Genomic DNA, 27051 nt, shown 5'->3' with positions numbered 1-27051 from the left:
ACATTATATAATGCTGGTGAACAGATATATACTGTAACCCTGGAGCAGGTACATACTAATACCAATACACAGAGTAACCCTGTAACACTAACACCAATATAAAATGCAACCCTGAAAAAAAAGATACATACCATAACACTGTAACAATAATACACAGTCTAATCTTGGAGCCCAGGTAAATTCTGTAATACTAACACCAAAACACAGTGCAACCCCATAACACTAACACCAATATACAGTGTAACCCCGGAGCACAGATACATACTGTAACATTAATATCAATACACCAGTAAACCTGTAATACCAATATATACTGTAACACTGCAATACTGTTACCTCTTTGACACTCTGAATGCACTAAAATGAACTAGATAGCAGCGCCTCCTACCTGTTCCTTTTGAAATATCCAAACTTTTGCCATACATTACAAGTTTTACCAAAATTCACGATTACGTGCAGTTGAAGGAGCCTTGGTGCTAAACATATGCATCCTGATATTCAAAGCTACCCAGATTTTCAGTGATGTTAACTGGATGCTGCTGAAAATCTCTGCAAACCACCCCCGTGCTATCTGGACAGCACCGGGGTGATCGGGGCACAGCCTGGGGGTTACCCAAAGACCGGTAACATTTCGGTATCGGGATAACTTAGCAGAGTTCATTTTGGGGGGGGGGGAGGGGCAGCTATCTCGGTGACAGTACTGAATATCGCCATTGCCCGAACACGCCCAGATCTGCCCCTTATACCTGGATGTTCCGTACCCACGGATAGCTGGATACTGGCCCTGAGTATTTTGGTATAACTTTACCTCAGGGGCCAGTGTTTAAAAAAAAAACATGAACCACTACAGCTGAATATCGGGTATTTCACTTGCACGCTCAGGAAGCTTTTCAGTCAGTTCTGACTTACGCGCGTAAAGCTCCCACAATGAGACTGTACACACGGCCCCCACATCCGCGCAGGACTGGAAGTCGCACCTGGAATCTGATCTTCCACACACACCTTCACCCCCCCATTCCCAGTCTGCACACAAGAGAGGTCGATAGGACGAGTGTGGGCACAAGTTAACCCCCGCATTACCTTCTGCTGAAGCTGATTCCACAGTCCCGCTCCTCGTTTGTTCAAGAGCCCACCACAGACCTTTCCTTCTCCAACAAAACCAAATCGGTTCAGTCCCCTCCCCGTTCTTCTGAAGCTCTTAATACAAGGGGTGGGGGGCTGCACACTGCACGAGGAGCAAAATGAGCTGCTATACAGTTGCCTCACAATTAAACAGCCCCGAGGTTTCTGTCTGCTCACAAAACTCGTTCTGGGCTGGGACTCGGGAGTCCTAGGTGGGGAAAAGGCACAGACAGTGCTGGACTAATTTCCCAGGCTGACTCTTCTCTGACAGCAGGGCCCCGGGGGAGGGACGGAGGTGGTTTGTATGAAGGATCCTCCCCACCCTTCAAACGCTTCTCAGACCGTGCAGCAGCAGCATCCGTAGGAATCCCTCTGAAGAGAATTCTCCCCATGCATACCTCCTACCCACCCCCATCCTGCTAGACTTAATAAAATGCTTTGAAGCTTCACTTATATATACTATCAACTAACACATTTGCTTATTTCCAATCTGAGGAAGAAGGGCAACCTTCGAAAGCTAATCAAGAAATGTATTAAGTTATGTCCAATAAAAAAGGTATCATCTTATTTTCTTTTCCATGTTTTATTTTGTTTGATTTCTATAGATTCTACATGGAATGTTGCTATTCCACTAGCAACATTCCATGTAGAAGTCGGCCCTTGTAGATCACCAATGTGGCCGCGCAGGCTTCTGCTTCTGTGAGTCTGACGTCCTGCAGGACGTCAGACTCACAGAAACAGAAGCCTGCGCAGCCTTCTACATGGAATGTTGCTAGTGGAATAGCAACATTCCATGTAGAATCTCCAATAGTAGCAACATTCCATGTAGAATCTCCAATAGTATCTATTTTATTTTTGTTACATTTGTACCCCACGCTTTCCCACTCATGGCAGGCTCAATGCAGCTTACATGGGGCAATGGAGGGTTAAGTGACTTGCCCAGAGTCACAAGGAGCTGCCTGTGCCTGAAGTGGGAATCGAACTCAGTTCCTCAGGACCAAAGTCCACCACCCTAACCACTAGGCCACTCCTCCACTGTTGCTACTGTTTGAGATTCTACATGGAATGTTGCTATTCCACTAGCAACATTCCATGTAGAAGTCGGCCCTTGCAGATCACCAATGTGGCCGCGCAGGCTTCTGCTTCTGTGAGTCTGACGTCCTGCACGTACGTGCAGGACGTCAGACTCACAGAAACAGAAGCCTGCGCAGCCTTCTACATGGAATGTTGCTAGTGGAATAGCAACATTCCATGTAGAATCTCCAATAGTAGCAACATTCCATGTAGAATCTCCAATGGTATCTATTTTACTGTCATAGTAATGCTTGAATGTTTTCACTTATATACACTGTCAGCTAGCACATTTGCTTATTTCCGATCTGAGGAAGAAGGGCAACCTTCAAAAGCTAATCAAGAAATGTATTAAGCTATGTCCAATTAAAAAAAAAGGTATCATCTTATTTTCTTTTCCAGGTTTTATTTTGTTTGATTTCTATTGATCCCCTAAACACCAAATCCTGCCAGTCAGGGGACTCTCTTAACTCTTTCACAGACCCTTTGCAGGAGTTGGTCACAGTGCTGCTGTTCCTACTTCCAGGGACGATCCGATGCCCATTAACCCTTTAGCGTTCAGTGAGAGTAAAAATGTGAGACAGGGGGCACGTTTGGGGATATGGCATGGGGCAGGGAGACTTTAGCCTTGATTTTCTTAGGAAATACAAGGAAGAAAAAAATCAGAACTGCCTGCATACAATGCACAAACCCAGATATGGATCAATCTGTTGGGTAAATCTGGAGCCAGTTGGAAATTCTACCCTTGCGGAGGGATGCACAAGGGATCTGTGCTACAGGGAACTCTACTGTGAATCCAACGCACCGAGAACCCGGCGCAGGAAAAATAGCGCGGTATACTCATGTAATAAGCATGCAAATTCATGCTGTGTTAAAATTGGAGCAGTAATTGGCTGCTCATTACTTTCCTGTCGGCTCAGGCACTGACAGGAAAGACAAACACAACAACAAAATGAAGCATGCCCTGCAGCCTGCAATGGCCCCTTCCTCCCAACCCCTTCCCTGAGCCCAAGCCTGAACCTCCACCCAAACCTAAAAAAATCCTGGTGGTCTGGTGGACCCCTCCTGAAACCTAACAGAATCCCTGGTGGTCTGGTAGTGCCCCCCGCAGCGGGGCCCCAGCCGACCAAAGAGACCCCAGGCCAGGCTGAGCTGATCCCGACTCCCTAGTTACTACTGGCCCTAGTGGTCTAATGAAACCCCACCCCCTCAAACCCCTCCACATACCTTGCCATAGGAGACAGGAGGGGTCCACTGGAGACTTGTTTAGGTCAGGGAAAGGGGAGGGGTCCACTGGACCACCATTTTTTTTAACCCGGGGGAGGCTCGGGTGCGCCTTTGTGGAAACCTGTCCGGGGCAGGGTGGTCAGGTTGGTGGGAGAGCAAGGGTACTGCTAGATAGGCAGCTGAGGGGAGATATGATAGAGGTCTATAAGATAATGAGTGGAATGGAACGGGTCGATGTGGAGCGTCTGTTTATGTTAGGTATTATTAGGAAAGGAATAGAAAACAAAAATGAGGATGTTATAATGCCTTTGTATCGCTCCATGGTGCGACCGCACCTCGAATATTGTGTTCAATTCTGGTCGCCGCATCTCAAAAAAGATATAGTGGAATTAGAAAAGGTACAGAGAAGGGCGACGAAAATGATAAAGGGGATGGGACAACTTCCCTATGAGGAAAGGCTGAAGCGGCTAGGGCTCTTCAGCTTGGAGAAAAGGCGGCTGAGGGGAGATATGATAGAGGTCTATAAAATAATGAGTGGAGTTGAACGGGTAGATCTGAAGCGTCTGTTCACGCTTTCCAAAAATACTAGGACTAGGGGGCATGCGATGAAGCTACAATGTAGTAAATTTAAAACGAATCAGAGAAAAGTTTTCTTCACTCAACGTGTAATTAAACTCTGGAATTCGTTGCCAGAGAATGTGGTAAAGGCAGTTAGCGTAGCGGAGTTTTAAAAATGTTTGGACAGCTTCCTAAAGAAAAAGTCCATAGACCGTTATTAAATGGACTTGGGGAAAATCCACTATTTCTGGGATAAGCAGTATAAAATGTTTTGTACTTTTTTGGGATCTTGCCAGGTATTTGTGAACTGGATTGGCCACTGTTGGAAACAGGATGCTGGGCTCGATGGACCTTTGGTCTTTCCCAGTATGGCAATACTTGTGTACTGTCTTTCTTCTGTGTTTGTACAGCGCTGCGTACACTTTGTAGCGCTCTAGAAATGTTAAATAGTAGTAGTAGTAGTACTTATGTATGTACTTATTCCACGTTGTTACCAAGCGCTGCAGGGTTAGAAATGATAGCTTTGCTAATTGAATGATCTACAGTTCTCCGCTTCACTCCCTGCTCTCAGATAAAGAAAATATTACATCACACCACCTACTGCACTCTGCAAACACAAGGAATAATGCCAGAATGGGATGATACCAAGAACAAGATAGATTCAATGCAAACACACAATGAAATGAAAAGCACGAACTAGAGAAAGGATGGAAGTGGTTCAGAGGAGGATGACACGAAAATCTACCCAGAGAGGCTTAGGACTTCAGAACGAGCTCTCCAGAAGAAAGGTGGAAACTCAAGGAAAGGAAGAATGAAATGGAGAAGGCAGAAGCACAGCTCCAAGGAAGTACCTCTTTAGGGAGAGGGGGCAGCAAAATTTAGCGGTCCTATTACAAAGGCGCACTGGAAAGTGGCTTGCGGTAGTGTAGGCGAGGGTTCGGGCGCATGCAGAATCCTTTTTCAGCGCGCCTGGAAAAAAGGCCTCTTTTTTTTCCCGAATATAGATGTGCAACAAAATCAAAATTACCGCACGTCCATTTTGGGTCTCTGACCTTACCGCCAGCCATAGACCTAGCGGTAAAGACTTTGGGCAGTAAGGACCTACACGCGTGAGATGCCACTTGGCGCACGTCCACTAAAACTTCTTTTACAGATGTGCGTAGCGGACGCACACCAAAGATTAAATTACCGTAAGAGCGACACGGTAAGTCTATTTTGGCGCATGTTGGGCACATGTAGGCGCCTAGGTGGCTTAGTAAAAGGGGTCCTTAGTCAATTATTAGAGCTCCTTAAATTGTTTATGGATTGTATTTTGCTTTGGAGCTCTTACTTCTGTGTTTGGGCTGGTCACTTGGACTTGGTTCTCTTCCACCCTGTGTTTGTTTTGCTTGCATTATTGTGGAAGGAGTGGGGACCCCCTTTTCTCCCTAGTTTTAATAGTGGCATAAGTACATAAGTATTGCTACACTGGGACAGACCAAAGATCCATCAAGCCCAGCATCCTGTTTCCAACAGTGGCCAATCCAGGTCATAAGTACCTGGCAGAAACCCAAATAGTAGCAACATTCCACTAGAACCCCAAAGAGTAGCAAGATTCTAGAATTCTAAAGAATAACAAGATTCCAAGCAGAGTTTCAAAGTGTAGCAACATTCCATTCAGAATCCCAAGTACATAAGTACATAAGCATTGCCATACTGGGAGAGACCAAAAGTCCATCAAGCCCAGCATCCTGTTTCCAACAGTGGCCAATCCAGGACACAGATACCTGGCAAGATCCCAAAACAGTACATTTTATGCTGCTTATTCTAGAAAGAAGCAGTGGATTTTCTCCCAAGTCCGTTTTAATAATGGTCTATGGACTTTTCCTTTAGGAAGCCGTCCAGACCTTTTTTTAAACCCCGCTAAGCTAACCGCCTTTACCACTTTCTCTGGCAATGAATTCCAGCGTTTAATTACACGTTGAGTGAAGAAATATTTTTGGAGAGAGTAAACAAATGATTCACGTCTACCTGTTCCACTCCACTCATTATTTTATAGATCTCTATCATATCTCCCCCCAGCCGTCTTTTCTCTGAGCTGAAGAGCCCTAGCCACTTTAGCCTTTCCTCATAGGGAAGTCGTCCCATCCTCTTTATCATTTTCGTCATCCTTCTCTGTACCTTTTCTAATTCCACTATATCTTTTTTGAGATGCGGCGACCAGAATTGAACACAATATTTGAGGTGCGATCTGATACAAAGGCTTTATAACATCATCACTTTTGTTGTCCAGTAAGGGAAGGTGGAGGAAAAGTGAGTTAAATAAAGGGGGGAGGAGACTGGGTATTGGGTTAGGCATGGAAATACAGATGCCCATCTGGGAGGCATGTTATTGGGCCATAAGGGAGAGTGAACAAACACTGGAAAAGCTGTGTCATGCAGTGGCGTTCCTAGGGGGGCTGACACCCGGGGCGGATCGCTGATGCGCCCCGCCCCCCAGGTGCAGTGCCCCCACGGAACAGCACGATGCCCCCCCCCCAGCGAAAGAACCCCCGATCCCCTGGCGAAAGAACCCCCCCCCCGGGTGCACACTGCTGGGGGAGGGGGGGTGCCGCGCCTGCCGGCTCTTCGTTTTCATGCTCCCTCTGCCCCGGAACAGGAAGTAACCTGTTCTGGGGCAAAGGGAGCATGAAAACGAAGAGCCGACAGGTGCGCGGCACCCCCCCAGCGGCGTGCCCCCCCCTTGGTACGCCAAGACACCAGCATGAAGCAGCAGTAGGCACTGGTATGTCCTCAGCACAGCATCGGCAGCAGGGTGTCCCCGGTTTAGGACAAAAAGAATAAGAATCAATTTTCTGCAGGAGGGCAAGTTGGTACAGCTGACAGCTGGGAGAGCTCCTGAGGGTGATACCAAGAAGGAAGGAGGGGCTGTAACCAGAGCTAGTGTAGATACACCACCGGCGTACCAAGGGCGACGCGGTGGGGGCGGTCCACCCCGGGTGCACGCTGCTGGAGAGGTGCAGAGAGCAGCCGTGCACCTGTTGGCTTCGCTGGTTCCCTGCTCCCTCTGCCCCGGAACAGGTTACTTCCTGTCCCGGGGCAGAGGGAGCAGGGAGCCAGCGGAGCCGAGAGCCGCGCGGCTGCTCCAAGCAGCCAAGAATGCACCCGGGGGGTGGGGGGGGTGCGCATCTGCGATCCGCCCCGGGTGGCAGCCGACCTAGGATCGTCACTGAGATACACCAGGACATCTTAAGAGGCTAACTGGTCCTTAGATGTCACTTTATCATGGAATACATTTTTGAAATTGTCTATCCAGCTAACCTCAGGAATTTGACAGCTAGACCCAGGATTTTAAATGATCCAGCCCCACAGCGTGATTAATGTAAAGGCCTAATTTCTAGGAGATTCTATTTAGCCACTCAAAAATCTGTTGTCCGAGGCACATGGTAGGGTCAGAAAAGCAGAAATAGGACTTAGGGGCTCTTTAATCAAGAGTGCTAAGCAGTCAACATGCAAATTAGTCCATGCTATTAGCACACAAGCACAGTAACTGTTACCATACTCAGGGCCGCCGAGAGTGGGGGGGGGGGGGGCCAAGATTCCCCAGGCCCGGCCTCCAGGGTCTGTCTCTCTACCTCTCCTGTGTTTCGGGACATGGGTGATTGCGTTAATGCGATGGCCCGGGTCCCGGCACACAGGAGCAGGAGAGTGACAGACCGAGGGAGAAGCAGATGCAGGAAGGTAAGGGGGCAGGTGCGGTGGCTGCAGCCCAAGTGGGGGGCAGGGGGGGCCTGAGTGGAGGGAGTGGGGCGAAGCGGCGGTGAAGACGGCTGCGGTGGCCCTGTCCTGGCTCTGTCTCTTGGAGGCCCTGACCATGCTGGGAGGACAGTGTGTGCCAACTGCATGCGGGAACTGGGCGGTTATGGGTGCAGAATAGGCTTGGACTGCACCTTGCAGTTTGTGTATATTTGTCGTGTACTGTCACTTCTGCAGTTAGCACATATATCCATGCTAATTGAGAATAAACTCAATGTGCAATAAAGACCTTTTCTATTCAGTAATTACAAGGAGCATACTGGCCATACACCCAAGAGTTAGCCACAGCCTTTGCACTTACTGCGTGTCAGCGCCGTAGCCAGACCTCGGCGGGGGGGGGGCAGAGGTGGGGGGGGCACTGTTTAGCCGGCGACCTCCCCCCCCCCCCCCGCCACCAGAACCGCAAAACTCACCACCACTGCAGCAAACCCCCGCCCCCTGCCCTGCTGTCGCATCAGGTCCCTTTTTTGCTGGCGGGGGTCCCCAAACCCCAGCAGTCGAAGAGTCTTCTTCAACGCCGGTCGACTCTGGCGCCTTCGTTGTGTGATCATCTGTTTCTGATGCCTTACATCCTGCACCGTGCATGTAGCCCCATGCAGGACGTAAGGCGTCAGAAACAGATGATCCCACAATGAAGGCGCCAGAGTTGACCGGCGCTGAAGAAGACTCTTTGGCTGGTAGGGATTGGGGACTTTGGCAGGAGGGGGGTCCAGAGCCCAAGGTGAGGGGGCACTGTTTAGCCACCTCCCCCTGCCGGCGCCCCCCCCCCCCCCCCCGCCACCACAACCGCAAACCCCACCACCACCGCCGCAAACCCCCGCCCCCTGCCCTGCTGTCACATCAGGTACCTTGTTTGCTGGCGGGGGTCCCCAAACCCCGGCAGTCGAAGAGTCTTCTTCAGCGCCGGTTGACTCCGGCGCCTTCGTTGTGTGATCATCTGTTTCTGATGCCTTACGTCCTGCACAGTGCATGTAGCCCCTATAGGACGGCCCGCCCACCAGCCTGCCCGTTTGTCCAGAAATCCGGACAAACGGGCAGATTGGCAAAACCCGCCTAGTTGCCCGGACATGTCCTCAAAAAGAGGACATGTCCGGGTAAATCCGGACATATGGTAACCCTAAGCATGCGCAGAACAGCCAATCGCTATGCGTGGCTGCTCTGCACATGCTACAGATGTCTCGCAGACACGCTGCGTGTATGAAAGCAGTAAATGTAGAAAACGCAAAAGCATCTTTTTTTTTTCTCCAGCCACCTCCCTGTCTTCCTTCCAATCCTCACCACTCCCACTGCCCTAAAGTTTGCCTCCTTACCCTTCTCAACAGAGAATCCTAGAGACAAGCCTGTCTGAACTGCCCCACATGGGTGTTATGTGCTGTGAAATGAACACAAACCTCTCCTAGCCAGACCACACCCTCCCTGGCAACAACATATGGTGACCTGCTGTGACAAAAATATAATTCCTCTTTCAGAAACCATGGCTTTTTTTATTTACTTGGATAAGATTCGTATCAAAAGAAATCAAGTTTTCAGAGAACAAACTTTGTAAGCAATCAGTTAACCAGATAACCTGAAGGATCAAACATTACAGCTCCTACAGATCCCAAAAAACACAGTGTGAGTTGAATCAGCTTTAGTAGAACCAAGCAGGGCCTGCAGCAAACGCAGGGGACACTGCCGTGGACAATCTATTTTACAATGCAGTCTCGGGCTTCCCTTCTCTAAGACTGGCCTTCCCGCTTAGGCCAGTAACTTTATTTCCTAGAAGAGGCCAAGGCCTCACGGTGCAACTAAAGGTAAGTAGAAAGACTAGGGGACACTCAATGAAATTACACAGAAATACTTTTAATACAAATAGGAGGAGGTATTTTTTCACTCAAAGAATAGTTAAGCTCTGGAACTCATTGCTGGAAGATGCAGTAACAATGGTTAGCGTATCTGCTATTGAGATAGACATGGGGGAAGCCACTGCTTGCCCCAGGGGCGTAGCCAGACTTCGGCGGGAGGGGGGTCCAGAGCCCGAGGTGAGGGGGCACATTTTAGGCCCCACCACCACCAGTTTTGATCCCCCCCCCCCTCGCCACCACCACCAACAACAACTTTGACCCCCCCCCACCCATGCCGATGACCCTCTCGACCCCCCTCCCGCCGCAAACCCTCCCCCGCCGTCGCCGCCAGCTACTTTTGCTGGTGGGGGACCCCAACCCCCCCCCCCCAGCCGAGGTCCTCTTCTTCCGGTGCAAGGCTTCGTTCTGTTTCTGTGAGTCTGACGTCCTACATGTACAGAAACAGAACGAAGCCATGCAGATCAGCCAACAACGCCGCTCACAGAAACAGAGCGAAGCCTTGCAAATCAGCCAGCAACACCGCTCACAGAAACAGAGCGAAGCCTTGCAAATCAGCCAGCAACGCCGCTCACAGAAACAGTGCGAAGCCTTGCAGATCAGCCAGCAACACCGCTCACAGAAACAGAACGAAGCCTTGCAGATCAGCCAGCAACGCCACTCACAGAAACAGAACGAAGCCTTGCAGATCAGCCAGCAACGCCGCTGGCTGATCTGCAAGCTGATCTGCAAGGCTTCGTTCTGTTTCTGTGAGTCTGACGTCCTGCACATTGTACGTGCAGGACGTCAGACTCACAGAAACAGAACGAAGCCTTGATCCGGAAGAAGAGGACCTCGGCTGGCGGAGGTTGGGGTTCCCACGCCAGCAAAGGTAGCCGACGGCAGGGGAGCGTTGGTGGCGGTAGGGGGGGGTCAAGAGGGTCATCGGCAGGGAGGTCCAGGGCCAAATCTACGGTGGCCCAGGCCCCTGTGGCCCCATATAGCTACGCCACTGGCTTGCCCTGGGATTGGTAGAATGGAATGTTGCTCTCTTTGGGATTCCAGAATCTTGCTACTCATTGGGATTCCGGAATGTTGCTACTATTTGGGATTCTGCCAGGTCTGCCTTGGCCACTGTTGGAAACAGGATACTGGGCTAGATGGACCATTGGTCTGAACCAGTATGGCTACTCTTATGTTCTTATATATTTTCTTGGTTATCTTTATTTAGATATTTATCCACGCCTATACTTACACCTATGCTAAAAAGTGTGTGAGTAGATTTAAGATAGGTATTTGTGCTGACGGAGGCGTCTACACAAATTAAACCAAATGACACTGAATATGATACCACTGGACTGGATATAGAAAGCATTTTTGAGGAATGCCTCGACCTCTCTTCCATTGTTTTTCACCCAGTTACATCTTATTCTATAACGTGACACCTACATTTACGTTCTGAGTGCACACATATGATATTGAATACTTGCAATAGTGACAGTTACATGCATAATCCTGAATTATATATAGCATGCCTAGAGATGCAGACCAAAATCAGTGTGGATTCTATAACAATGCACATAACTTATCAAGCTTAAGCTAATGAGCGCTGATAACAGCACTTAACAAGCAATAATGAGCACTAATTGGCACTGATTAGAATTTAGGCGCACAACTTGCTCAGCGTATTCTGCAACAATGCGCACTGAACTTCTAACGCGTGCAGGCAAAAGGGGGCATGGTTATGGGTGGGGAAAATGGGTGTTTCATGGGTGTCCCAAAATTTACACGCCTAGTTATAGAATATGGCCCAGTGCGCCTGCAAATGTGTGGGAAAATGTGGGATACAAATGCAATAAATAAATAAATGACCTCTTTAGCCTTTCCTCATACGAGTGGAGTTCCATCCCTTTTATCATTTTGGTCGCTCTTCTTTGAACCTTTTCTAATTCTGCTATATCTTTTTTGAGATACGGCAACTAGAACTGAACACAATACTGAAGGTGCGGTCGTACCATGGAGCGATACAGAGGCATTATACTATTTCCGGTCTTATTTAACATCCCTTTCCTAATAATTCCTAGCATCCTGTTTGCTTTTTTGGCCGCCACTGCACACAAGATTTCAGCGTATTATCTACAATGACACCTAGATCATTTTCTTGGGTGCTGACCTCGAAGGCGAACCCTAGCATCAGGTAACTACGATTTGGATTATTCTTTCCAATGTGCATCACCTTGCATTTGTCCACATTAAATTTCATCTGCCATTTGGATGCCCAGTCTTCCAATTTCCTAATGTCTTCCTGCAATATTTCAGAGTCCGCATGTGTATTAACAACCTTTAGTTGTTTTGTAAATTTAATCACTTCAGTCGTTTTTCCAATTTCCATATCATTTATAAATATGTTAAGTAACACTGGCCCAGTACAGATCCCTGCGGCACTCCACTGTTCACCCTCCTCCATTGAGAGAAATGTATTTATTTATTTGTAGCATTTGTATCCCACATTTTCCCACCAATTTGCAGGCTCAATGTGGCTTACATTTGCCGTAATGGCGGTTGCCATTTCCAGATAACAGAATTACAAATGGTATTGTGTTAAGGTGCATACATACATGGTAACATACATGGAACGTAACATACATGGAATAGATCATGGTATGTATATATACCATGTGCATACATACATGGTAAAAAAGGATACATTATAAGGTTCCTGAATAATAACTTGGATTGTACCATACATTAGGTCATCGACTAAAGAGATCAAATTCGAAATAAGGATTAAAGTTTTAGTGGTTGTTCATCTCTAGTAAGGAGGTTGATCAGTCAAGTGTTAAGATTTCGGTTTTGTCTATGACCATTTAACCCTACCCTCTGTTTTCTGTCCGCCGGGAGCAAGAGGTCTGCAGCTGCACCAGGCAGGAAAGAGGGGCTCCTTCCTGCCCCGGAGGCCACTAGACCACCAGGGCACAATAATAAGGTAAAGGAGGGGAGGGGAGGATAGGACACCCCGAGTCCCACCTGCTTGTCTGCCCGCCAGCCTGCCCATCCGTCCGTCTGCAAACCCAGAGAAATGGGCAGGCTGGCAAAACCCACCCAGATGTCCCACAGTGTCCTCAAAAAGAGGACACGTCCGGGTAAAACCGGACATATGGTAACCCTAGCCTTAGCGTGTGGGAATGACCCACGTAAGGACACGCTAAGGACACGTTTTACCACAGTTTGGTAAAAGATCCCCTTTTTCCCTTGGTTCACACGCTCACGATGCTTTCATTCTGTTTTTGCAGAGCTGCATTCGAGTCCTCATTTGCATGCATTTCCAATTTGCAAATGCAGTTTAATTGAATAATTGAGCCAATTAGTGCCAATAATTGGCTTTTCAACCAGCAATTATTGGCACCGATTAGATTTAATTGGAACTTATATGTGTAAATTTAGGTGCAGGATCTGGGTCTACATTTTATAAGTGAGTAAAAATAGGGGGGCACAGAAATGGGAGGGCCAATGGCCACGCCTAAAGTTAGACGCAAGTCCCGGGTGTAAACTCCATTCTATATACCGGGCCTAACTTTAAGTGCAGCTTACAGAATAGCACTTTTTTCAGCGCCATATATAAAAATCATCCCTCAGAGTGCTCTAATGTTGGTTAACATGCACTATGCTTTAGCAAAAGGGCCCCTGTGTTTGTTCAACAAAAGGGGTTTGTCTCTTTAATTAAATAGGGTCTATGTTTTGGATACCCCTTGCTTGATGTGAGCTTGTGATCAATAAAGCTTGTTTTTCCATGATGGACCTACTAAAGTGCCTCCTTGTATCCCCCACTTGGCCATCTCCGCTCTTTCTTCGAGTGTACTCAACCAATAGTAACATAACATAGTAACATAGTAGATGACGGCAGAAAAAGACCTGCACGGTCCATCCAGTCTGCCCAACAAGATAAACTCACATGTGCTACTTTTTGTGTAAAACTGACCTTGATTTGTTTCTGCCATTTTCAGGGCACAGAGCGTATAAGTCTGCCCAGCACTAGCCCTGCCTCCCACCACCGGCTCTGCCACCCAATCTCGGCTAAGCTTCCCCTACAGTGTTAGTATAACATGAAGAAAGAAATCCCTAAAACATTCAAAGTAATGAATAGAAGAAAGAATGAAGAAGAAATGAAGTGTGGCAGCCTGCAAAGATTCTAGTATTCCCCGGTCCCAGGACACCTATAGGAGCTCTGCATCTGACCGAAATGCTGCTCCAGGTTTTCTCTCTTGCACGCAGGGTGCAGCCCTGGGCTCTACTCTGTAGCCGGAGCTGTTCACTGCTGCTCTCTGCTGGTGACCAGGCAGATAAAAGTTTCACACATTACATTTTGCTTTGGTGGCTTCAGGCTTTGATTGCCAGCACTGGTGAATCGGGGGACAGCACACAGCGACAGCACTAAAGACCAGATGCTTTAATGGGAAAGGAGAACCCAGCAAGGTCCACTGGGAGACTAAATGGATGTTGGCAGCCTGCAAGAAAGAAGCTGTAGAGTGCAGGCTTTCTTTTTCCATCCATAGTGGAAAGGAAGAGGACTTTGAAGGGACACATGACAAAGAAAGCTAGGTGCGTCAGAAGCATAACCAAAGGCTTGCCATGTACAGCGGAGCCATAATAAACAGCTTTTTCTTTCAGACTGCCAACAAACACCTAAAGAGTCAATCATGAGCCCTCAGGACTGGTGGTTTTTAAAAACACTGTCAGCTATGAGCTTTTCTAAACCTGGATAGTCAGCTCTGGGCCATAACTAAATACCAGCACGTAACATCCGGCTATTAGGTGGCTGCCTGGGTACTACTGATATTCAGCAGCAGAACTCAGATAGCTACCCGATTAATTTAGGACAGACTTATGTCTGACCCAAATTATCCAGTTAGCTACAATGTTACCGCCGCTATCAATGTTCCCAGACTCCACCTCCAGACCACCCTGGCACTGCCCGGATAGTGTGCTAAGGTAGTCTTATCCAGGTAAGAGCTGATGAAAATCTAGGTTACAGTCACTTGCCCTTGACCGTTGTCCTCTGGTTCTGCTCCTCCAGCCACCAGTCGATCCCAATCTGCTAGCGTAATCCGGTAATTGGGTGATCCCCAATATTCCACAGTAATCCTCAGCGATCCAGCAATAGGTCCATCCACAATAATAATCCACAATAGGTTAATCCACGATAATCCAGCAATAGGTCCAACCACGATAATAATCCACAATACGTTAGTCCAAAATAGTCCTCAGTAATCCAGCAATAAGGTCCATCCATGATAAGAGGAGAAGTTAACCCGTCATAATAGTAGCCCACGTTGATATCTTATATAAATTGTGCTATAGAACAGGGTCCCATTTTATGAAATGAGACCCTCTGCTAAAATAGCATAATTTGTGGTAAAATAACCCATCTTAACTGTAAATCACATTGAGGGGCATAATCGAGCGGGGCGCCCAAGATTTCCTGAGGGCGTCCTCGCAGGACGTCCCTGCGAAGGGGCGGGGAAACCCATATTATCGAAACAAGATGGGTGTCCATCTTTCGTTTCGCTAATACGGTCTGGGACACCCAAAGCTTGACATTTAGGTCGTCCCTAGAGATGGTCATCCTTAGACTTGGTCGTTTCTGATTTTCGGCGATAATGGAAACCGAGGACGCCCGTCTCAGAAACGACCAAATGCAAGCCCTTTGGTCGTCGAAGGAGCCAGCATTCGTAGTGCACTGGTCCCCCTGACATGCCAGGACACCAACCGGGCACCCTAGGGGGCACTGCAGTGGACTAACTGATGCACTAACTGAACGGAAAAAGCCCTTCCCTTACCGATCCCTTAGCGATTCGGAAAGGAACGGGCCTGCATGAAGGAAATCGCATGCAAATGAGCTGCTCGCTGTTAGCTCATTTGCACACGATTTCCTTCCTAAGGAGGCGAAGCCAGTGCAGAGCAGCCAAGCATTATATTGTACTGACAGGGGATAATTCCAGAAAGAAGGTGCCAAGATTCTGTTATAGAATACAGATGCAAATCAGCATTGGCAAATACGTTCGTACACATGCACGTCAATGTGACCACACATGGCACACAGGTACACGCAACCCAGAGGAGCTTCTTGGGGCCTTTTCTCTACCTTTTATTTTTCTGTTTCAGTTATCAGGCCACAAACATGGCCTCCAGGGACTTGTGTTGGAGACCACTGGACTACATGCTGCTCTATAACACAGTGCTTAAATGTGATGCCGGATAGTTTGAAAGTGGGTGTACACATGGGGTGAAGGTAAGGGAAACGGTTACATGCATAAATTGTAGAATGAGGGACATTCTAGAACAGTGTGCCCAAGAGGTTACACTAGAGTGGAGGAGTAGCCTAGTGGTTAGTGCAGTGGACTTTGATCCTGGGGAACCAAGTTCGATTCACACTGCAGCTCCTTGTGACTCTGGGCAAGTCACTTAACCCTCCATTGCCCTGGTACAAATAACTACCTGAATATATGTAAACCGCTTTGAATGTGGTTGCAAAAACCTCAGAAAGTTGGTATATCAAGTCCCATTTCCCTTTCCCTACTGCAGATTCTAGATGGAATGTTGCTACTATTTGAGGTTCTGTTGCTACTATTGGAGATTCTACATGGAATGTTAATGCTGCTATTCCACTAGCAACATTCCATGTAGAAGCCTGCCCTTGCAGATCAGCAACACGGCTGCGCAGGCTTCTGTTTCTGTGAGTCTGACGTCCTGCACGTACGTGCAGGACGTCAGACTCACAGAAACAGAAGCCTGCGTGGTTGCATTGCTGATCTGCAAGGGCAGGCTTCTACATGGACTGTTGCTAGTGGAGGAGTAGCCTAGTGGCTAGTGCAGCAGACTTTGATCCTGGGGAATTGAGTTCAATTCCCACTGCAGCTCCTTGTGTCTCTGGGCAAGTCACTTAACCCTCCATTGCCCCTGGTACAAAACAAGTACCTGAATATATGTAAACCGCTTTTAATGTAGTTGCAAAAACCTCAGAAAGGCGGTATATCAAGTCCCATTTCCCTTCCCTTTCAACAGAACCTGCGCATCCAGCGCAAAGCGTTTTCTGATGTACTCCCGTTTACCCAGCATTCGGAAGAGCTGCAAACTTTCACACAGTAAGGAAGGATGTGACCTCATTTCCAATCTTTTTGTGATACACGCATGCTTGGGAACGACCCAGAGAGTGAGAAGTCTGCAGCATATACTCCTGCAGAAATCTAGACTGTCAGCATGCGTACCAGAGTCAGGAGATGGATGATATCTGCAATCCTTCATATTCTGTGCAAAATCCTGGGGAGTGTGTGTACATCCTCAGCCAATTTTTTTCCAAAGAATTAGCTGGAATTTAAGCGCTAGAGGTGCTGTATGCATTAAAAGTTAATCAGGTCTCTAAGCAAATGACTCTTAAAGAAAAAGAGGTATCCCTTGGTTTGTGGTCATCCCCCCCCCCCCCCCCCAGTGCTCTCAGGGTGACGTCAGTGTCCTTCCTGTGTCTCTTTATACAAGTGCTGCTCCAGAGATATTGTAACGGTATTCTATATATTCTACGCTGAAAACCCACCTTTTCACCACTGCTTTTGGCTCCTAACCACTACTCAATTACCTCCCCTTGTTCCTTCTCACCCAGTACTTCCCTCGCCCTTAATTGTCTTGTCTGTCTGAATTTTTAGATTGTAAGCTCTATTGAGCAGGGACTGTCTCTCTGTGTCAGGTGTTCAGCGCTGCGTGCGTCTGGTAGCGCTATACAAATGTTAATAATAATAACATTCCATGTAGAAGCTTGCCCTTGCAGATCAGCAACGCGGCCACGCAGGCTTCTGTTTCTGTGAGAAACAGAAGCCTGCGCGGCCGCGTTGCTCATCTGTAAGGGGAGGCTTCTACATGGAATGTTGCCAGTGGAGGAGTGGCCTAGTGGTTAGTGCAGTGGAACATGGAATGTTGCTACTATTGGAGATTCTACACGGAATGTTGCTACTATTGGAGATTCCAGATGGAATGTTTTGGCTCCTAGCCACTACTCAAGTGCCCTCCCATTGTTCCTTCTCACCCAGTACTTCCCTCGCCCTTAATTGTCTTGTCTGTCTGTATTTTTAGATTGTAAGCTCTATTGAGCAGGGACTGTCTCTCTCTATGTCAGGTGTTCAGCGCTGCGTGCGTCTGGTAGCGCTATACAAATGTTAATAATAATAATAACAGATGCTACCTACCTCCAGGACTTTGCCAGTAATGAACTGGTGACAGGACTCACACTTTACGCCGAACAGGACTTGGTAATCCTTTTCACAGTATGGGGCTCCATCCCTGAAGAGAAACCAAAAGCACAATCACTTTCCACACACCAGTGGTCACCTTTGAAACATGCACCACACTGAAGGTGAAATTGGGCTACTGGAGGAAAAGCCCAGCTGATCTGTGACTGCTGAAGATATGCCCATAAGCCTGGAGGAGTTCAGCAAAGTCAGAGACGGTCTAATTGAAGTGTTACAGATGAGACAGGTTGTATCTGTGTACACTTAATACTGGGTGCAGCTAAACTTTAGCAGGAAGCCATCGTGTCCTAATATTACACCAGGAAACCTGGTACATGGGGACTTTAGCATCTGATTACCGGGTAGCTTATTATCAGTGGTGTGCTGGAGCCGGCTCGCACCAGCTCGCAAGAGCCAGTTGTTAAATTTTTTACCATCTTGCGAGGTGGTTCTTCAGGGCGAGTCGGCTCTCCTCCCTCCCTCCCCCGAGCTACAGGGTCCCAGGCTCCGAGTCCAGTGTACATACCTGAATAAGGCAACCACCCTGGTTGTCCAGTGGATTCTTCGGGGCAGGCAGGAAAGATCCCCAGTCTTGCCTGCCCGCTGCCGGCGCTGACCCTCCCCCCGCTGCCGGATCACTCTTTACAAATGACCACCAAGACTTCCAGCGGCGACCTCGCGAGACTTCTGCTGAAGTCTTGGAGCCCACCCTTGTAAGTCTTGGTGGCCATTTTGAAGAGTGATGCAGTAGCGCCGCGGGAGAGTCAGCGCCGGCAGTGGGCAGGAAAGACTGGGGATCTTTCCTGCCTGCCCTGAAGAATCCACTGGACAACCAGGTTGCCTTCTTCAGGTACGTACTGGACTCAGAGACTGGGACCCTGTAGCTCGGGCGGGGTGGGGGCAGAGCAGAAGAGCAGAGCCGGCTTGCCTTGCACCACAGGGGCGGGGCGGGGAGAGAGTACCCAGGCTCTCTCCCTGGCTATAGCCAGCTCTGCAATTTGGGGGGGGCGCAGAGGTGGACTGGGAAGAGAGCCTGTTGTGGGGGGGGGGGGCGCAAAGGTGGACCTGGGAGAGAGCCTGTTGTGGGGGGGGCGCGCAGAGGTGGACCTGGGAGAGAGCCTGTTGTGGGGGGTGGGGGGGCACAGAGGTGGACCGGGGAGAGAGCCTGTTGTGGGGGGGGGCACGCAGAGGTGGGCCGGGGAGAGAGCCTGTTGTGGGGGGGGGCACGCAGAGGTGGACCGGGGAGAGAGCCTGTTGTGGGGGGGGGCACAAAGGTGGACCGGGGAGAGAGCCTGTTGTGGGGGGGGGCACAAAGGTGGACCGGGGAGAGAGCCTGTTGTGGGGGGGGGGGCGCACAGAGGTGGACCGGGGAGAGAGCCTGTTGTGGGGGGGGGGGGGGCGCAAAGGTGGACCTGGGAGAGAGCTTGTTGTGGGGGGGCGCGCAGAGGTGGACCGGGGAGAGAGCCTGTTGTGGGGGGGGGGGCACAAAGGGGGACCTGGGAGAGAGCCTGTTGTGGGGGGGGGGGGGCACAGAGGTGGACCGGGGAGAGAGCCTGTTGTGGGGGGGGGACGCAGAGGTGGACCGGGGAGAGAGCCTGTTGTGGGGGGGGGCACAAAGGTGGACCGGGGAGAGAGCCTGTTGTGGGGGGGGGCGCACAGAGGTGGACCGGGGAGAGAGCCTGTTGTGGCAGGGGGGCGCGCAGAGGTGGACCGGGGAGAGAGCCTGTTGTGGGGGGGGGGGCACAAAGGTGGACCGGGGAGAGAGCCTGTTGTGGGGGGGGGGGGGGCACAGAGGTGGACCGGGGAGAGAGCCTGTTGTGGGGGGGGGGCACAAAGGTGGACCGGGGAGAGAGCCTGTTGTGGGGGGGGGGGGGCGCACAGAGGTGGACCGGGGAGAGAGCCTGTTGTGGCAGGGGGGCGCGCAGAGGTGGACCGGGGAGAGAGCCTGTTGTGGGGGGGGGCACAAAGGTGGACCGGGGAGAGAGCCTGTTGTGGGGGGGGGGCGCAAAGGTGGACCTGGGAGAGAGCCTGTTGTGGGGGGTGGGGGGGCACAGAGGTGGACCGGGGAGAGAGCCTGTTGTGGGGGGGGCACGCAGAGGTGGACCGGGGAGAGAGCCTGTTGTGGGGGGGGGCACAAAGGTGGACCGGGGAGAGAGCCTGTTGTGGGGGGGGGGCGCGCAGAGGTGGACTGGGGAGAGAGCCTGTTAAAAATTTACCAGCACACCACTGCTTATTATCATCACAAAAGGCCGGCCCAACCATTAGGCAAGACTTGGCAGCCGCCTAGAGCAGCAGCTTCCGGGGGATGGACAACAGCAGCTGCAGTTAAAGCAAAACAATAGGTCCTGACAGCTACACAAACTCAAACAACCCACAACGTGTGCTATATATATATATATATATGTACAGACACACACACACATGGTGTCTGGGAAAACAGGACCCCTTACATAGTTTCAAAATATTTTACTATTGTTTAAACATTTAGTACCACCTCCATTAGGAAACGCCCTTAGCAAATGCTTTGTGCCATGTGCCATGTGCCTTATTTTGTCACAAAAATTTAATTGCAACTTTATCTTCTTTGCTAAAACGGATCTTAATGGTCAGTTCCTGAATGGCATTATTTTGAAAAGAAGGACCATTAATTTTTTACTGCATCTTGCAGCAATACCTGTTAATTTTGGGGTTATTCGGAAAAATGTTAGGGGTCCCATTTTTTCTACACACACACACACAGATATAGATAGATAGATAGATAGATAGACATACACATACAGAGAGAGAGAGAGAGAACAAACCAACCAGAAAGCAAAAGCCATAGATATATTTTGCCCATTAACTCTTCCAAGCCAGAAACCAACATCTAACCCCCTGATCCCTACCCCACCTTCCCTTCCCTCTCTCCCCCAAGAACGGTTCTGTTAATAACAAATAAGATGGATGATGAGCAAATATTAAAGAGAAAAAAAAAATTTAAGAGTAATTCAACAATTAAGTAACCGACTTCTGGCCCTGAGGTGTAAAGGTCTGCAAAAAGGGCTCCCAAACATGACAAAAACGTTTGCCCAGCGCATCGGAAAAGTCGTGCACTTGGAGCCTATCTATTCGCATTTGATAAGTCATGTAGGAGCGCCAACGCTATCTCGGCTGAATATTAGCGTACAGCAGGGCCGGCGAGACACTGAGCCGGGACCAGGGCAGGGCCCCCCTCCCCCCCCAAGATCTTCGCCGCTGCCTCCCTCTCCCCCCAGGATCACCACTGCCAACCTTGGGGCTGGCAGGGATTCCGAAGCCCCGCCAGCGGAAGACCCCAGTGCTGCTCTTCACTCCATGCCTGTCCAACTCCTGCTTCTTTTCTTCTCTTGTTGCACATGCTCTGTTTCAACCGAGCACGTGCCTGAGGGGAAAAGCAGCCGCTCGGCAGCACGGCGGTAGATAGAGGTGAGAGAAGAGCAGCGCTGGAGGGGGGCCCAGCGTCGGAGTTTTCTCTCTCCCGCTCCTGTCAGGATGCAATCAGGAGCAGGAGAGAGAGAGAGACCCTTCGCCAGTCCCCCCTTGGAGGGTGGGAACAGGGAATTTTGCCCCCCCCCGCCCCCCCTCTCGGCAGCCCTGGCACTCAGCAGCTAGCTGGTCAGCGCTGATATTCAGCATCTGGCCGGCTAAGTTCGGTGGCCAAATCGGGCCGCCCAAATAGCAGGCCTATTTTTGGCCACTATGAACTTAGCCGGCCAGCAGCACTGAATATTACGAAGTTAATTTGATGAGTTCAGAACTTAGTCCCATGAAGAAGATTTTATAAAAGTGAAACAGAGAGCCCCACTGGGTACAAGAATTTAGAGCTAAGTGCTTCCTATATCTGTCTAACGTTTGGACGTATTGAAAAATCCCAGTAAGGATTTGAATTATTTAAAGAAGTTTGAGTGCACAGTATACAAAAGTTGAAATAAAACGTTTTGAAGGGAGGTTTTTTTTAGATCGATGAGAAGAATGGAGTCCGATATACGTTGGCACTAAGATTTCCTTGCCTGCTGCCAAGTTGCGACATTTCAGGTCTGTTTCCTGCTTTTTAAGATTTTTAAATAGGATATTTTTGGTCCTGTTTACTAAGGTGCGTTAGTGTTTTTAGCGAGCCTACACTTAGCGCACACACTAACCATGTAGGCACCTATAGGGATACTGTAGGCACGTACACGGTTAACGTGCGCTAAAAATGTTAACGCACCTATAACGCTGCTGAAGTTTTGCTATGTTGTTGTAATGAAACCTTTGTTAGGCCAGAGGAGGCAGGGCCGCCGAGAGGGGGGGGCAAAATTCCCCAGGCCCGGCAGCGGGGACAGGCCGCCGGCGCTGCAGTCCTCGGTCTCACCTGCTCCGGGCCCCCTTCATTCAAAGCGGCAGTCGCAGATTGCCTCTCTTCTGTCCTTCCCTCTCTGTGTCCCGCCCTCACGGAAACCAGAAGTTACATCAGATGAGGGCGGGACACGGGGAGGGAAGCCCAGAAGAGACGCGATCCACGACTGCCGCTTTGAATGAAGGGGGCCCGGAGCTGTGGAGGCAGGCAGGTGAGACCGCGGACTGCAGCGGTGAGGAGAGCGGCGGGGGGGGGGGGGGGGGGGGGGCAGTGGCGGGGGGCCGAGGCGGGGCGGCCTTGTCTCGGGCCCGGCCCAGTCTCTCGGCAGCCCTGAGAGGAGGCACTGAGACATGCCAGCAGTCTTTGCTGGCTCCGCAAGGCCCAGTGCAACACGCAGTGCTCGGATCTCACACTGTCAGGTCCAGCACACGTTTCTGTTGCTGCAGGCTCCCAGTGCACAGTTCTAACATTACAGGCACCTACATGAGCTTTTCATGTGCTCGGCAGGGTGCAGAGCTGTAAGAGGAGGTGCTTACTTGCTGATGTATTCCCCAGTGAGAAGCTTGCCACAGGCTTTGCATTTAAAGCACCCCAAGTGCCACTGTCTGTCCAGAGCGAGTAAGGCTTGTCCAGTTTTAATGTCTCTTCCACAGCCAGCACAGCCTGAAACAAAACACATTGACAACATACACTTTTAAAATCATTTGTAAAGTGCCTGACTTAAGACAAAAAGCCTGCTTTACGCTACAAAATGAGAAAAATCCCTTCAAATCTGACACCCAAGTGGTTGCACAAGTAGTTCCCAAACCGGGTCCTGGAGGCGCCCCAGCCAGCCAGGTTTTCAGGATACCCACAGTGAATATTCATGAGAGAGCTTTGCATGCAGTGGAGGCAGTGTATGCAAATCTCTCTCAGGAATATTCATGGTGGATATTGTGAAAACCTGACTGGCTGGGGTGCCTCCAGGACCAGGTTTGGGAACCACTGGATTACACAATAAAACCCTAAAAAAACAAAGAAGACGACGCCCAGCATGGTGCAGTACTGAGGGATGTGCTGGGTGTCACAGCAGAATAATGATGGATGCAGAATTTATTTACCGCCTTTTTGAAGGAATTCACTCAAGGCAATGTACAGTAAGAATAAATCAAACATGAGCAATAGGCAATTACAGCAGTAAAAATATTAAAATAATAACACAAAGTATTGGCATAGTATAATACTTGCAATGTCAACACAATACATAATACAACATTATAATTGATAGTGAAGGGTAAAGCAAAGATGTAGCATATAGATAGGTAAGAGAGTAGGAGGAGTTAGAGAGTAAGGTGACTGATTTAAAGAAAGTTGCACATGAGGTCAGAGAGATGGTTAAATATTATCTCAGCTAGGGTAGGAGTGGATAAACATGTCCTGCTGCAGTATGTATGGCAGTGTGTATAGCGCTAAAGCAGGGTGTCAGTGTGTGGAGTGCAGAAGGCTAAGCTAAAAGCCCACCTTTTTGATGCTGCTTTTAACGCCTAACCCTTGTTCCCTTGTTCAGAACCCTTATTTTACCATCCTCACTTTAATATTCCCTTATCTCTTGTTTGTCCTGTTTGTCTGTCCTAATTAGATTGTAAGCTCTGTCGAGCAGGGACTGTCTCTTCACGTTCAAGTGTACAGCGCTGTGTACGTCTAGTAGCGCTTCAGAAATGATAAGTAGTAGTAGTCTTTGGGATTTCGGAATCTTGCTTCTCTTTGGGATTCCGGAATCTTGCTACTCTTTGGGATTCCGAAATCTTGCTACTCTTTGTCCTTATCTCTTACTTGTCCTGTTTGTCTGTCCTAATTAGATTGTAAGCTCTGTCAAGCAGGGACTGTCTCTTCATGTTCAGGTGTACAGCGCTGCGTACATCTAGTAGCGCTTTAGAAATGATAAGTAGTAGTAGTGTTTGGGATTTCAGAATCTTGCTACTTTTGGGATTCTGCATGGAATCTTGCTACACTTTGGGATTCCGGAATCTTGCTACTCTTTGTGCTTATACCTTATTTGTCCTGTTTGTCTGACTTGATTAGATTGTAAGCTCTGTCGAGCAGGAACTGTCTCTTCTTGTTCAAGTTACAGCGATGCGTACGTCTAGTAGTGCTATAGAAATGATAAGTAGTAAGTAGTCTTTGGGATTCCGGAATCTTGCTACTCTTTGGGATTCCGGAATCTTGCTACTCTTTGTCCTTATGCCTTATTTGTCCTGTTTGTCCTAATTAGATTGTAAGCTCTGTGGAGCAGGGACTGTCTCTTCATGTTCAGGTGTACAGCGCTGCGTACGTCTAGTAGTGCTATAGAAATGATAAGTAGTAAGTAGTCTTTGGGATTCCGGAATCTTGCTACTCTTTGGGATTCCGGAATCTTGCTACTCTTTGTCCTTATCTCTTATTTGTCCTATTTGTCTGTCCTAATTAGATTGTAAGCTCTGTGGAGCAGGGACTGTCTCTTCATGTTCAGGTGTACAGCACTGCGTACGTCTAGTAGCGCTATAGAAATGATGAGTAGTAGAGTAGTAATGCTGCCAGTAGGTGCAGCACTGAAAGAAACGTAGTGTGTCAGAGCAGTGTCTTAGCAAGAAGGCAGGGCATTATGGCTGAGACCCAACCAATGCTAAATGTAGAAAGAGCCAAAGAAACACTGAGGCCCTGATGCTCAGAGGCAAACGCTGGAACCAGAGACCATTAGTGCTGGACTAGCGCCCCTGTTTGCCGGTGCACCACGGTCAAAGGCCCCCCACCGCAGGGAATAACGAGCATGCTGAGGGAATGCAAGTCGCATTCAAATCACATTTAAATGAGGTCATTCCCCATTCCCCCCTCATGCTTGAAAAACAACACAGTAAAACTAGGGCACTCTTACCGCAGGAAACCCTAAGCCAGCTCGGAGCTGGCGTTAGGGTTTCTGCCGAAGCAAGGAAGCCTCAGCAGCGGGAAAGAGGGTGACCGTCTTTAAATCCCCACCATGCCCGTTGGATACATACAATGAAGGTGGCTCTGGTTTTGTGCAGTTCGGGATCCTTCGGGTCACGGCTCAGATAGGGACTTGCTTCTCGCTTGGGATGCCTCTCATTTGAAATAGGTTGGAATTGGGACTCCTAGGATTAGGAGGGGTATTTTTTCCTTTCCGATTGGAATGAAGTTCTTGTTTTATATGTATGATCTGTAGAAACCCATAACTACTACTACTACAAATCATTTCTATAGCGCTACCAGTCGTACGCAGCGCTTCACAATTGAACATGAAGAAAACAGTCCCTGCTCAGAAGAGCTTACAATCTGAATCAAGACAGACAGACAGGACAAAAAAGGGATAAGGGTAGGACAGACAGATAGGACACAAAGGAAAAAGGGACTATTGAAGAGAGGAAGACAAGATAAAGGTTACGAGCAGGTGACGTTAGGAATTAAAAGCAGCATCAAACAGGAAGGCCTTTAGCCTAACAAGAAGGGAAATAGAAATTTTGGCAGTAACAACAGACTCACCAAACTCTGGGGGAAGGAGCTGTTCAGAAGCAGTACAAGAAGGGTGCACGTGTGCTAGGCACATCCCCCCCCCCCCCCCTTTTACTTCCCAATGCTCAGTGCTTACAGCACACATAAAATTTGCATGCCATTAGTACTGAGCATTGCAGTGGCGTTCCTAGGGGGGCTGACACCCGGGGGGGAACACCGATGCACCCAGCCCCATGTGCAGCGCCCCCCCCCGAGTGCACGCCGCTGGGGGGGTGCCGCGCGCGCCTGTCCTTCGTTCGTTCCATGCTCCCTCTGCCCCGGAACAGGAAGTAACCTGTTCCGGGGCAGAGGGAGCATGGAACGAAGGAAGGACAGGGGCGCGCAGCACCCCCCCCCCCCCCAGCAGCGTGCACCTGGGGCGGACCGCCCCCACCACGACCCCCCCCCCCCTTGGTACGCCACTGGAGCATTGGAAAGTTTGGGTGGTATTCTGGAGTTTTGCTTTCAGAGTTGCTAACTCCAGACACCGTTCCTTTTACCTTGCTGCACACCATATGCCTGGGATAGACTTCCTGAGCCGGTACGTCAAGCTCCATCTCTGGCCGTCTTCAAATCTAGGCTGCTTTTAATTCCTAACCCATGTTTTATCATTCCCACCTTACTAATTCCCTTATCTCTTATTTGTCCTGTTTGTCTGTCTTGATTAGCTTGTAAGCTCTGTCGAACAGGGACTGTCTCTTTATATCCAGTGTACCGCGCTGCGTACGTCTAGTAGCGCTTTAGAAATGAAAAGTAGTAGTAAGTGGAGACTGCTCAGAGTTGGTGGATTGACTCAGGGCAGCAAAAAGTTTCACAGACACCAATTACAGTGCAATAAATGACGTTTTCCTTGCACAAAGACTATCTGAATTTAAGAAAGCGTGGGGCAAGCACGTGGGATCTCTTACAGAAAGAGAGAGTAAATGGTATGGATGGGAAGACTGCATAAGCTGTATGGCCTTTATCTGCCGTCTTGTTTCTATATGGAAGAGCAAAATGATAAGGAGGATGGAAAGCTTCTCATTTCGGGAAAGGCTAAAGAGGTTAAGGCTCTTCAGCATGGAAAAGAGACGGCTAAGGGGGATATGATTGACGTCTACAAAATCTTGAGTGGTATAGAACGGGTAAAAGTGATTTTTCACTCATTTAAAAAGTACAAAGACCAGGGGACACACAATGAGATTACATGGAAATTCTTTTAAAACAAATAGGAGGAAATATTTTTTTTCACGCTTAGAATAGTTAAGCTCTGGAACTCGTTGCCGGAGGATCTGGTAACAGAGGTTAGCGTATCTGGGTTTAATAA

The 27051-nt window shown here is 49.1% G+C and overlaps 1 protein-coding gene across 17 annotated transcripts in view; it reads right to left on the bottom strand.

Annotated features, from left to right (window-relative positions):
- LOC115469908 (actin-binding LIM protein 1-like) overlaps positions 1–27051 on the bottom strand; it is a 238620-nt gene that overhangs the window by 184413 nt on the left and 27156 nt on the right. For 15 of the 17 annotated variants that reach the window (XM_030202674.1, XM_030202680.1, XM_030202679.1 and 12 more), the window contains 2 exons: positions 22760–22886; positions 17828–17921 (listed from right to left, as the gene is read on the bottom strand). In XM_030202674.1, the coding sequence (XP_030058534.1) occupies positions 17828–17921; positions 22760–22886 (221 nt within the window). Of the gene's footprint in view, positions 1–909; positions 965–1080; positions 1393–17827; positions 17922–22759; positions 22887–27051 lie in introns of those variants that run through there. The other 2 variants (XM_030202673.1, XM_030202668.1) reach the window with 2 other exon arrangements.

This window comes from Microcaecilia unicolor, chromosome 5 (assembly GCF_901765095.1).
Source record: "Microcaecilia unicolor chromosome 5, aMicUni1.1, whole genome shotgun sequence".
Taxonomy (NCBI): domain Eukaryota; kingdom Metazoa; phylum Chordata; class Amphibia; order Gymnophiona; family Siphonopidae; genus Microcaecilia; species Microcaecilia unicolor.
Note: the sequence above shows the minus strand (reverse complement) of the source record. Positions and strands in the feature narration are given on the sequence as shown.